The 11,575-nt window shown below is 44.6% G+C and overlaps 1 protein-coding gene across 1 annotated transcript; it reads right to left on the reverse strand.

Moving 5' to 3' along the window:
- Nucleotides 1-327: 327 nt before the first annotated feature.
- LOC306741183 (fibulin-7-like) lies at nucleotides 328-10,917 on the reverse strand (the record flags this gene model as incomplete). The annotated part of the gene is made up of 7 exons (XM_079223435.1): nucleotides 328-688; nucleotides 2,223-2,358; nucleotides 2,452-2,589; nucleotides 2,688-2,959; nucleotides 3,245-3,443; nucleotides 3,542-3,695; nucleotides 10,912-10,917. 7 exons carry the CDS (start codon nucleotides 10,915-10,917, stop codon nucleotides 328-330), a joined length of 1,266 nt encoding a protein of 421 aa, XP_079079561.1.
- Between the last annotated feature and the right edge of the window lie 658 nt (nucleotides 10,918-11,575).

Consider the following 11,575-nt stretch of genomic DNA (forward strand, 5'->3'; position numbering starts at 1 on the left):
CTTTTGTTTTAAAATAAAAAATATAAAACAGACGATGTAAGTGATTCACATTCTACAGGATGTTTCTTTGTTTGATCTTGCAGGAGACAAACAAAAGATCAAAGGGTTCTGGTTATTTTTTAAGGAAATGTGATGTTTGAATGTGAAGATGATGATTTATTATTATTATTATTATGTATATATATATGTATATATATATATATATATATATATATATATATATATATATATATATATATATATATATATATATATATATATGTATATACATACATATATATATATATACATATATATATATATATACATATATATAAGTTCCCTCCCCTAAAACGGGTACGGGGAGACGAACAGGGTGACCTTGGTGAGGTAGCGGCCCAGCAGGTTGTGACGCTCCAGCTCGCTCATCTCCACCTCGGCCTCCAGGGTGGCGGGGCCCTGGATGGGCGTCACCAGGAGGAGGGTGCCGGTCCGCCGGCCGGAGCGCTGCACGCTGAAGTGGCCCCGCCCCTTTCCGCCCGCCAGGCCGAAGCGCAGCGTGTCGCCCACGACGCGCGCTGCCGACACCCGGAAGAGGACGCGCGGGGCGGACATGTTGGACACCACGGACAGGAAGTGGAAGGAGATGGAGTTCGGCGCCTGAGTGCACGCCTTGTCTCCCAGCATGCACGGGTTCCGCTCACAGCGCCTGAGGGACGCAAAAGTAAATACTGTTATTTTAGGGATCTCTGATGGTCCGCAGTCACTTCCTGTCCCACCTCTGTCCTCACTTCATTATGAAGTCATTGGTGTTTGTTCTGCATCAAGAGGGTGGAGGTGGAGGATGGAGGGTGTATAGTCGAGGGTGCAGGATGGAGGGTACGGGATTAGGGATGGAGGGTGCAAGATGGAGGGTGCAGGGTGCAGGATGCAGGGAGCAGGGTGCAGGATGGAGGGTGGAGGATGCAGGGTACAGGATTAAGGATGGAGGGTGCAGGGTGAAGGGTGCAAGATGGAGGGTGAAGGGTGAAGGGTGTAGGATGGAGAGTGCAGGATTAAGGATGGAGGGTGAAGGGTGCAGGATGGAGAGTGCAGAATGGAGGATGCAGGATGAAGGGTGCGGGATTAAGGTTGGAGGGTGCAGGATGGAGGGTGCAGGGTACAGGATTAAGGATGGAGGGTGAAGGGTGCAGGGTGAAGGCTGAAGGGTGCAGGATGCAGGGTGCAGGATGGAGGATGGAGGGTGCAGGGTGAAGGGTGCAGGATGGAGGATGGAGGGTGAAGGGTGCAGGGTGAAGGCTGAAGGGTGCAGGATGGAGGATGGAGGGTGCAGGGTGAAGGCTGAAGGGTGCAGGATGCAGGGTGCAGGATGGAGGATGGAGGGTGCAGGGTGAAGGGTGCAGGATGGAGGATGGAGGGTGACGGGTGCAGGGTGAAGGCTGAAGGGTGCAGGATGGAGGATGGAGGGTGCAGGGTGAAGGCTGAAGGGTGCAGGATGCAGGGTGCAGGATGGAGGATGGAGGGTGCAGGGTGAAGGGTGCAGGATGGAGGATGGAGGGTGACGGGTGCAGGGTGAAGGCTGAAGGGTGCAGGATGGAGGATGGAGGGTGCAGGGTGAAGGCTGAAGGGTGCAGGATGCAGGGTGCAGGATGGAGAATGGAGGGTGCAGGGTGAAGGGTGCAGGATGGAGGATGGAGGGTGACGGGTGCAGGGTGAAGGCTGAAGGGTGCAGGATGGAGGCTGAAGGGTGCAGGATGCAGGGTGCAGGATGGAGGATGGAGGGTGCAGGGTGAAGGGTGCAGGATGGAGGATGGAGGGTGACGGGTGCAGGGTGAAGGCTGAAGGGTGCAGGATGGAGGATGGAGGGTGCAGGGTGAAGGGTGCAGGATGGAGGATGGAGGGTGACGGGTGCAGGGTGAAGGCTGAAGGGTGCAGGATGGAGGATGGAGGGTGCAGGGTGAAGGCTGAAGGGTGCAGGATGCAGGGTGCAGGATGGAGGATGGAGGGTGCAGGGTGAAGGGTGCAGGATGGAGGATGGAGGGTGACGGGTGCAGGGTGAAGGCTGAAGGGTGCAGGATGGAGGATGGAGGGTGCAGGGTGAAGGCTGAAGGGTGCAGGATGCAGGGTGCAGGATGGAGGATGGAGGGTGCAGGGTGAAGGGTGCAGGATGGAGGATGGAGGGTGACGGGTGAAGGCTGAAGGGTGCAGGATGGAGGATGGAGGGTGCAGGGTGTGATGCTCACGTCGGGGACGTCTTGATGTAGGAGGCGTTGCTCATGGGAGGACACGCCACCGTCGCACACTGGAAGCCCCCGAAGGTGTTGACACACGCCTGCTCTGCCGTGCAGCCGTGAGTCCGCTTCTCACACTCGTTGATGTCTGAGGACGGAGACCGACAGTCACCATGCGTCTATAACCACAAGTCTATAAACACAAGTCTATAACCCCCCACCCTTAACGCTTGACCTCTACCTGTGCAGCTGCGGCCCTCTCCAGAGAGCTCGTAGCCGGCCGGACAGAAGCAGTGGAAGCTGCCGGGAGTGTTGACGCACTGATGGACGCAGAGCCGGCCGGGCCGACCGAGAGGAAACAAGCGGCACTCATCGATGTCTGAAACACAGCAGAACCCCAGTGGTGGTAGTAGTAGTATATGTAGTAGTAGTATATGTAGTAGAAGTAGTGGTTGAGTAGTTTTTAAGTATTTGTACCTGTGCAGATATTGTTGTCGCGGCCTGAGATGGTGAAACCAACGTCACAGGTGCAGCGGGTGGAGCCCAGGAAGTGAGTGCAGTGAGACGGACGGACGGAGGAGGACGGGGAGGAAGAAGTGGGCGATGAAGAGGAGGAAGGAGAAGGTGAAGAGGAGGAGAAGGATGAAGTGGGGGATGAAGAGGAGGATGGAGAAGGTGAAGAGGAGGAGGAGGATGAAGTGGGGGATGAAGAGGAGGAAGGAGAAGGTGAAGAGGAGGAGGAGGATGAAGTGGGGGATGAAGAGGAGGAAGGAGAAGGTGAAGAGGAGGATGAAGTGGGGGATGAAGGGGAGGAAGGAGAAGGTGAAGAGGAGGAGGAGGATGAAGTGGGGGATGAAGAGGAGGAAGGAGAAGGCGAAGAAGAAGATGAAGTGGGGGATGAAGAGGAGGAAGGAGAAGGCGAAGAAGAGGAGGAGGATGCTGACAGAGCTGCAGAGTCGGAGGCCAGGGAGCTGCCGGTGCTGTTGAAGCCTAAGAGGAGAAAAAAGGTTAAAACCAAGACTTCAGAAAACCACTGGAACCAGAACCAGGACCAGTTCTCACGTCTGCACATGGGCTGCTGGCCGCTCCACCTCAGAGCCTCCAGGCACACGCGTGTGCGCGGGCCGATCAGCTCGAAGTCGGGCCGGCACAGGAAGTGGACCTCGTGGCCGACGCCGAACACCCGGCCCAGTCGGCGTCCGTGAGCCGGCGGCTCCGGTTTGGGACAGGAAGCTGCAGAGCAGACGGACACGTGTTCATTTACACCTCCACACCCCGGAGCTCATCAGGCCTCAAAGAGGGCGGGGCCTCAAAGAGGGGCGGGGCCTCACCGCCGGTCTTAAAGATGGCCGCCGAGCTGTTGGTCAGGGCGCTCATCTTCTTCCTGAGGGAGCGCAGGCCCTGCTGGTACGACGCCTCGTGGACCGCCAGCATCTTCTCCACCTGACGCAGCGAGGTCAGCAGGTCCTGGGAGGACGGACACTCCTAGGGGAGAGGAGACGAGGAGACGAGGAGACGAGGAGACCTTAGAGGACAGAGGACACCCACTTTGTGTCCTTGTTTGGCTCTTAAATGTGAAATGGAGTCCTTGTTTTCAAAGCAAAAATCAGTTTATTGAAAAAGTTTATTGCCCTAAGTAACACAAAGAAGAACTCCCCTCCAACAACAGTAACTCATATCTCGTTTTTTGAACAGCTTGTTTAAGATCTTTTGGAGATAGAAGTTTCTCTCCAAACTAAATGTAAACACCCCCATGTCTGCAGTCTGCAGGTGTGAGGTCTACGGGGAGGTGAGGATTTCAGGGCGGCTGCAGTAACGCCTGAGAGTGAAAGTTGGACCCGAGCCCGCCGCTGACCTCCAGCTGAGGAGATGACCTCCAGCTGAGGAGATGACCTCCAGCTGAGGAGATGACCTCCAGCTGAGGAGATGACCTACAGCTTCAACTTGTTGGAGGGATGGAAAAGAAACCATTGCTATAAAAGTAAGAGTAAGGAGATGAGTCTCCTCTGTAGGACTCTTAGAGACAGAGTAAGGAGATGAGTCTCCTCTGTAGGACTCTTAGAGACAGAGTAAGGAGATGAGTCTCCTCTGTAGGGCTCAGCCTTAGAGATAGAGTAAGGAGATTATTATTCGTCCATCCATCAATTTTCTTTCCACCTAACCAGGGCAGGGTGTAATACTAATTATTATATTAATAATATTAATAATTTCCTTTATTAAGAGAGGACATGTTTCACAAAAATTAAGTGAATGATACAGTAAATGCAGGGAAGAAAAAACAAAGAAATAATAGTAAAGAAATAAACTAAAACATATTTGAAATAGTAATAAGAAGTTCCACTATTAAAATTTGATTTTCTTTCCACTCGTCAGGGTTTATTAATAATAGTACACTTTATTCATAGAGCACTGCTTTACAGAGAGAATGATCAAACACATGAAGGGCAGAATACAATAATATAAATTAATACAAATAAACAAGTAAAATCAAGATAAGATTTACGATGAAGTTTTTTAGGAGAGACGAGAAAAACTTAGTTTTCTGTAACATCTCATCCTTCATCAAAACACGTCGCTGGAGTCACCTGATCTCACCTGAGCAGCAGCAGAGGAGGAAGAGGAGGAAGAGGAAGAGGAGGACATGTGATGAAGGCACAGCAGCAGCAGAACGATCTTCATCCTGAAGAAGATCTCGTAGCTCCAGACTCCTCGACTGCAGCTCCACTGAACCATCTGCTCTGCTGAGGCTGCTTTAGAGGAGGAGGAGGAGGAGGAGGAGGAGGAGGAAGAGGAGGAGGAGGAGGAGGGTGAGGGGGAGGAGGAGGAGGAAGAGGAGCGCGAGGAATGCAACGCCCACATCTGGAACCAGACTTTCCCTTCATCAGGATCCCCAGAAATAGAATCTCAAATTAGAAGGAGAAGTCTTTTAGTTTTTCATCTTCATTATAGCAACACAGCTGCTTCTTCTCTTCTTCTCTTCTTTCTTTTCTTCTGTCTTTCTTCTTTTCTTCTCTTCTTCTCTTCTTTTTTCTTTTTTTCTAGGGATGGGAGTATTAAGTCACATATAAATCATATATAAAGTATAAAGTAATAAACACGCTGTAATCTCAACCTTTGTGAATGTAAAGAAGCAAATAAATGAAAAAGAAGACACGAGCGTTGCCTTAAAATGACTTTTAAAGACTTTTAAAGACAAAACTTTTAAATGTTTCATCTTTTTTTAATTTGTTTTGCTCTGAACAAAACAAAACAACGAGGTTGAGCGGAACTAAATAAATAAATTCCACATTTATTTTGTGAATGTCGAAATCCATAAGTTTTATATATATCGAAAAATGATTAATGTCGTAGAAACCAACCTGTCAACTTTTTGTCCCTCCAGGGATCCCGTCCTTTTATATTATATTAGAACTGTCTCTGAATTAAGTTATTTATTTATTGAAAAATATAAGACGTCCTCCTGGATTTTATGAATTTCTGTGACTTAAACTTTTTATACATTATAACATCACATTGTTTGAATATAAATACCTAAAACCTAATGACAAATTAAGCCAAGTTAATAAAAATGTAAGTGTTCTTTTGTTCTGCAAACTTTCCACGTTATAAGTTATTATTACATAATACAATATGTATAGATAATAAAGAAATAAGTTAACAAAACAACATATTGTATGATAATAATTTTTATATTCTATCAAATAAGACATGCAACAGAAACATTACATTATAAATATTTGCTCTATAATAAATAACCTGTTCCTGTTACTTTTATGTATATTGTATCTGAAGTGCGCGCGGCGTCCACCAGGCGGCGCTTCAGTCTTTCACCTCAACCCTTTTCTCCAAACATATCATTATAATAATTATAATACACATAAGGAGTCAGAGATGTTTCTTCTCATGTGGTTGAGTTCGTTTTGGGTAAATTATTATTTATGTCGCTCGAGTCTCTCATTAAATATGAAGCTTTGATCCGTAAAACAAAACCCAAGAAGAAACAAAGTTTATCTTTGTTTTATTGTGAAAATATGAAAATGGAATCAAACAAGAAGCTTTTATTCTGCTAATGAAAGTCTTTTGATCCTTTACTAAAATATAAAAAGTACTAATACAACAATGTAAAAATACACTGTGTGTGTGTGTGTGTGTGTGTGTGTGTGTGTGTGTGTGTGTGTGTGTGTGTGTGTGTGTGGGTGTGTGTGTTGCACTGACCCTCATTGAGATGCATGCTGGGAGGTTAAACTCTGAGATAAACACATCTTCCTCGTCATCTTCATCTCTTAATTAGATGCGACAGCTTTAATTCAAATTAAATCTCGTGGTGGTTTTGTAATTAAAGAGTTGGACGGTCAAATTATGAACGCTGATTAAACTTTTTATCAACCAATCAGAGCGTCCCACATATTTAATTTTAACTGAAGCGATCTCGACTTCACAACCTGAAGCTTAAAGGTTGTAAGGTTTTATGTTTAAAGGTTTTATGTTTATAGGTTTTATGTTTTATGTTTATAGGTTTTATGTTTTATGTTTTATGTTGAAAGGTTTTATGTTTTATGTTTTATGTTTATAGGTTTTATGTTTATAGGTTTTATGTTTATAGGTTTTATGTTTATAGGTTTTATGTTTTATGTTTATAGGTTTTATGTTTATAGGTTTTATGTTTATAGGTTTTATGTTTAAAGGTTTTATGTTTATAGGTTTTATGTTTAAAGGTTTTATGTTTAAAGGTTTTATGTTTATAGGTTTTATGTTTATAGGTTTTATGTTTATAGGTTTTATGTTTATAGGTTTTATGTTTATAGGTTTTATGTTTTATGTTTATAGGTTTTATGTTTATAGGTTTTATGTTTATAGGTTTTATGTTTAAAGGTTTTATGTTTATAGGTTTTATGTTTAAAGGTTTTATGTTTAAAGGTTTTATGTTTATAGGTTTTATGTTTATAGGTTTTATGTTTATAGGTTTTATGTTTAAAGGTTTTATGTTTATAGGTTTTATGTTTAAAGGTTTTATGTTTAAAGGTTTTATGTTTATAGGTTTTATGTTTTATTCCTGCTGATAGTTTCCGTTTATTCGTCCAGGTTTAAATATTTCTGCCTCCTCACAAACGCTCCATATTTAAAAGAAGATAAATAGTCGTCACTCGTTGGTTTGAGGACGTTTTGAAGCCTCAAGTTCAGCATTAAGGCCGTCGCCATCTTGTTGTTTTTTGCAACCAGTGAACAGGAAGTGACCATAGAAGGACTGAGGAGGAGTGACGTAGAGATAGTATACGTCGTCGACCTGTCAATCACCTTGTAGCCCCGCCCCTAAAGCATCCCCTGCTTTATGGTCTGTTTGACTCTAAATGACCATAATTTACTAAATGAACATCATGCTGTATTGAAGAAGACTTGAAACTAGAGATTGAGACATAAACTCATGTTTACAATGTTTACTGAGGGAATACATCAAGAGAAGTAGAGTCATTTATATAGACTTCTATACAACCAGAGGAGTCACCCCTTGGTGGTCAGGAGAGAGAATGCAGCTTTAACACATGAAGCATATACTTATATACAACCAGAGGAGTCACCCCCTGGTGGTCAGGAGAGAGAATGCAGCTTTAACACATGAAGCATAGACTTCTATACAACCAGAGGAGTCACCCCCTGGTTGTCAGGAGAGAGAATGCAGCTTTAACACATGAAGCATAGACTTCTATACAACCAGAGGAGTCGCCCCCTGGTGGTCAGGAGAGAGAATGCAGCTTTAACACATGAAGCATATACTTCTATACAACCAGAGGAGTCACCCCCTGGTGGTCAGGAGAGAGAATGCAGCTTTAACACATGAAGCATCGGCTTCACTCTTCAGACCTGGAGGTTGTCGCCACAGCACAGATTGTTCTTACCTTTCACAATAAAAGCCTGAGACATAAAATATTCACCAGTGAGTTTTTCACGTTTATGCCTCACACCTCTGACATGTAAAAGCATTAACATTAATAACGTTAAGTGCAGTCAATCTCCCGACGCTCCTCCACTGTGCGATACCCTAACCGACCAGCAGGAGCCGCTGCTCCCTCACTGGTTTCCCACCAACAACACGACGGCTGAAAGTACTGAATTATAGAACTAATCTAAATCACTACGGTAACCAGCCAGCATGGAGCTTCATTATCGGGCAGTTAATCTAAATATAGCTCAACTTTACAACTATTAACTAAACAACAGCTGCTCCTAATGCTACAGTCATTTTAAATAAAAAGTGGCCTTATAAAGCCAAAAATATGATCCCTCCTCATATTTTACAAGATGTTATTTACACGTCAGAAGAAAAACAATCATGCAATTTTATTTCCACTTTTAAAATATCCATATTTTCCTCCACTAGGGGGCGCAGCGCCTCCACCTGACTGTTATTAGACCTGGATGTACGGGATCAATGGAGAACACGTCAACTTATTTTCTATTTCACCCACTTTCACCTGCTTTACACCCCCATTCATACATGAACCGGCCATCCCTCCTCCACCCCTCTCTGTGGAGTGTTAGATGGTACGACCCACCGCCTCGCTCAGCGGTCACCTCTCTCTCTCTCTGTCTCTCTCTCTCTCCCTCTCTCTCTCCCTCTCTCAGTGAGGGAAGCATCATAGAGACTCAGTCGTCGGGGTTTATCTTCTTCCTCTTCTTCTTCCTCTTGTTCTCTTGTCATGACCCATTTCAGGAGCGACTCTCACCGAGACAGACGTGAGTAACACACACACACACACACACACACACACACACACACACACACACACACACACACACACACACACACACACACACACACACACACAGACACACATGTTGTAACTGAAGATGCTGATTTCGTGTGACTGTTGAGATGCTGCGAGGCAAAGTGCAGGTGTGTGTGTGTGTGTGTGTGTGTGTGTGTGTGTGTGTGTGTGTGTGTGTGTGTGTGTGTGTTTAAATTAAAGCAACTTCAGCTAGTGAAACCAGAGCAGCACAGATTCTGGACAGAATCGTCCTTAAAGCTGTGAGATGTGACCTGAGCAGAAAGGTCGTTCATTCATTCTCGGTTTACAAAAGCAATGAGGGATGTTTCACTGTTCACGACCAGTTTGTGATCAATCGCAGGGTCGGCAGTTCGATCCCCTCCTGTCCTCGTGCTTAAGGGTCCTCGAGGGAGAACCCTGCATTCACAAAGTGTACGGCTGAGATTTGGGGACACAGGAGTCAACTTTCCACCCGAATGTTGTGACAGTTTGAAATTAATTTCCAGAAAATCTGCATTGATGTATGTTTCCATCCACTTCACCTTTGTGTGTGAATATGAGTTCATTTGGTTGATGGAGATACAACAGCTGGTGGAGTCAAGATAAACCGCCAGAAGAAGAAGACACAGGATGAGGTCATTAAAAGAGCTCCAGTCAGACGTGAAACATGTTGAGAACGTGATGGAGATGCGCCTCCAAACATCATTTAAAAAGAAGTCTGAGAAACAAAAGCAGTCACACGCACGATGCCACGTTGTCAACGTCACAAAACTAGTTGGTTTGGATTATAAAAAAGACCATTCTTTTTTGTTAACATAATATGTAACACTGAAAAATAACAAACAAAACAACGCAATGTAACAATGTGAGAACGTAACGTAGCACCCGTAACAAGTTATCGCGACAACGTAATACGTTAACGCAATGCAGCAAAGTGCCGTTACAACGTGCCGCAATAAAATGCAACAACGTAGCGTTGCAACATGTAAGGTTAGAACTCGCAAGGTTACAATGTAGCGCAACAATGTTGTGCAACAACAACGAAGCGCAACAACGAAGCGCAACAACGTAATGCCACAACGTAGCGCCACAACGTAATGCCACAACGTAATGCCACAACGTAGCGCCACAACGTAATGCCACAACGTAATGCCACAACGTAATGCCACAACGTAACGCTACAACGCAACAATGTAGCGCTACAACATAGCGCTACAACATAACGCTACAACGTAACGCTACAACATAACAACGTAATGCTACAATGCAACAATGTACAGCTACAACATAACGATACAACGCAACAATGTAACGTTACAATGTAACACTACAGCATAACACAACAACGTAACAACATAACAACGTAACGATACAACGCAATGTGACAACGTAACACTACAACGCAACACTACAACGTAACACTACAATGTAACGCTACAACGCAAAGCTACAACGCAACACTACAACGTAACGCTACAAAGTAACGTAACAACGTAACGCTACAAAGTAACGTAACAACGTAACATAACAACACAACAACGTAACCACGTATCGTATTTCCTTGTCTCACCGATACATGAACACAATAATTGTGTTGTTTTAGAGCCTGTGGCTTCTCTGGCTGGAAAACAGATTTTCCTCAATGTGTTTAAATTGTGAGTGATTCAGTCGATAGAAGGTGGTGTTTGTGATTTGTTGTGATTTTCAATGTTGTGACAAACTGCTCTATTGTAAGATGTCGTAATGACTTTTATGAAATCGTCTCTTTAAACATTTATCTCAGATGACTCTCGGGTCTCCTCTTTGATACAAAGAGTGCTAACCACCATACAGATCAGCCTCCACTTCAGCCTTCACACTCGTTACTTGTGAATCAGGTTCAAGGTTGTGTTTATTCGTCCGTAAAATCACGGAAATGTCAGCGCTCACATCCTCACCGCCATCCGCGGTCACAGACGAGCAATAACATCAGTGTTTCAGTTTCTAAAACCGGGCTGCTGATATCTCAGCAGAGGCTTTGATCATCAGGGTGTGAAGACATGACCCTGGAACTCTGACTTGTTGTTTTATCGCTGCAGGATTGAGTGGAACTGGACACTGACAACTCATTATATTGACTGAATGAGGTTTTATTTTATTTCATGTCAAGTTAATTTAACTGACAGACAACACACAATTTCACTTTCAACTCTAATAATGTTTAGAGTAATGTAATAATTTCTACTCGTTATAGTCATGCAACGTTTACTTAGGTTTAGGTTTACGTCGCATCACACAGGACACGAGCAGATGTCTCCTGGGTGAAAGTCCTGTGTTTGTTTGAACTGTCCAATAAGGGTGGGTGACCCTGTACATTTGGTTTCAATCAACTTTGGCTAATGGCATGCATGTCAAAACATAGTACACTTTACAAAGTGCTTACCTACCTTCCTACCAACCAACCAACCTACCAACCAATCAGTAAGCAGTAAAGCAGTAAACACGCTCATTCATCCTCTGAAATGAGCCGCGAGACGCATCGTTTCCTCCAGTTTCATGAAACGTGATCAGTGGAGTTATTGTGTTTCACATTTCAACAGGATGAACTTCAGACAAGTTTGT

This window comes from Taurulus bubalis (assembly GCF_910589615.1).
Source record: "Taurulus bubalis genome assembly, chromosome: 9".
Taxonomy (NCBI): domain Eukaryota; kingdom Metazoa; phylum Chordata; class Actinopteri; order Perciformes; family Cottidae; genus Taurulus; species Taurulus bubalis.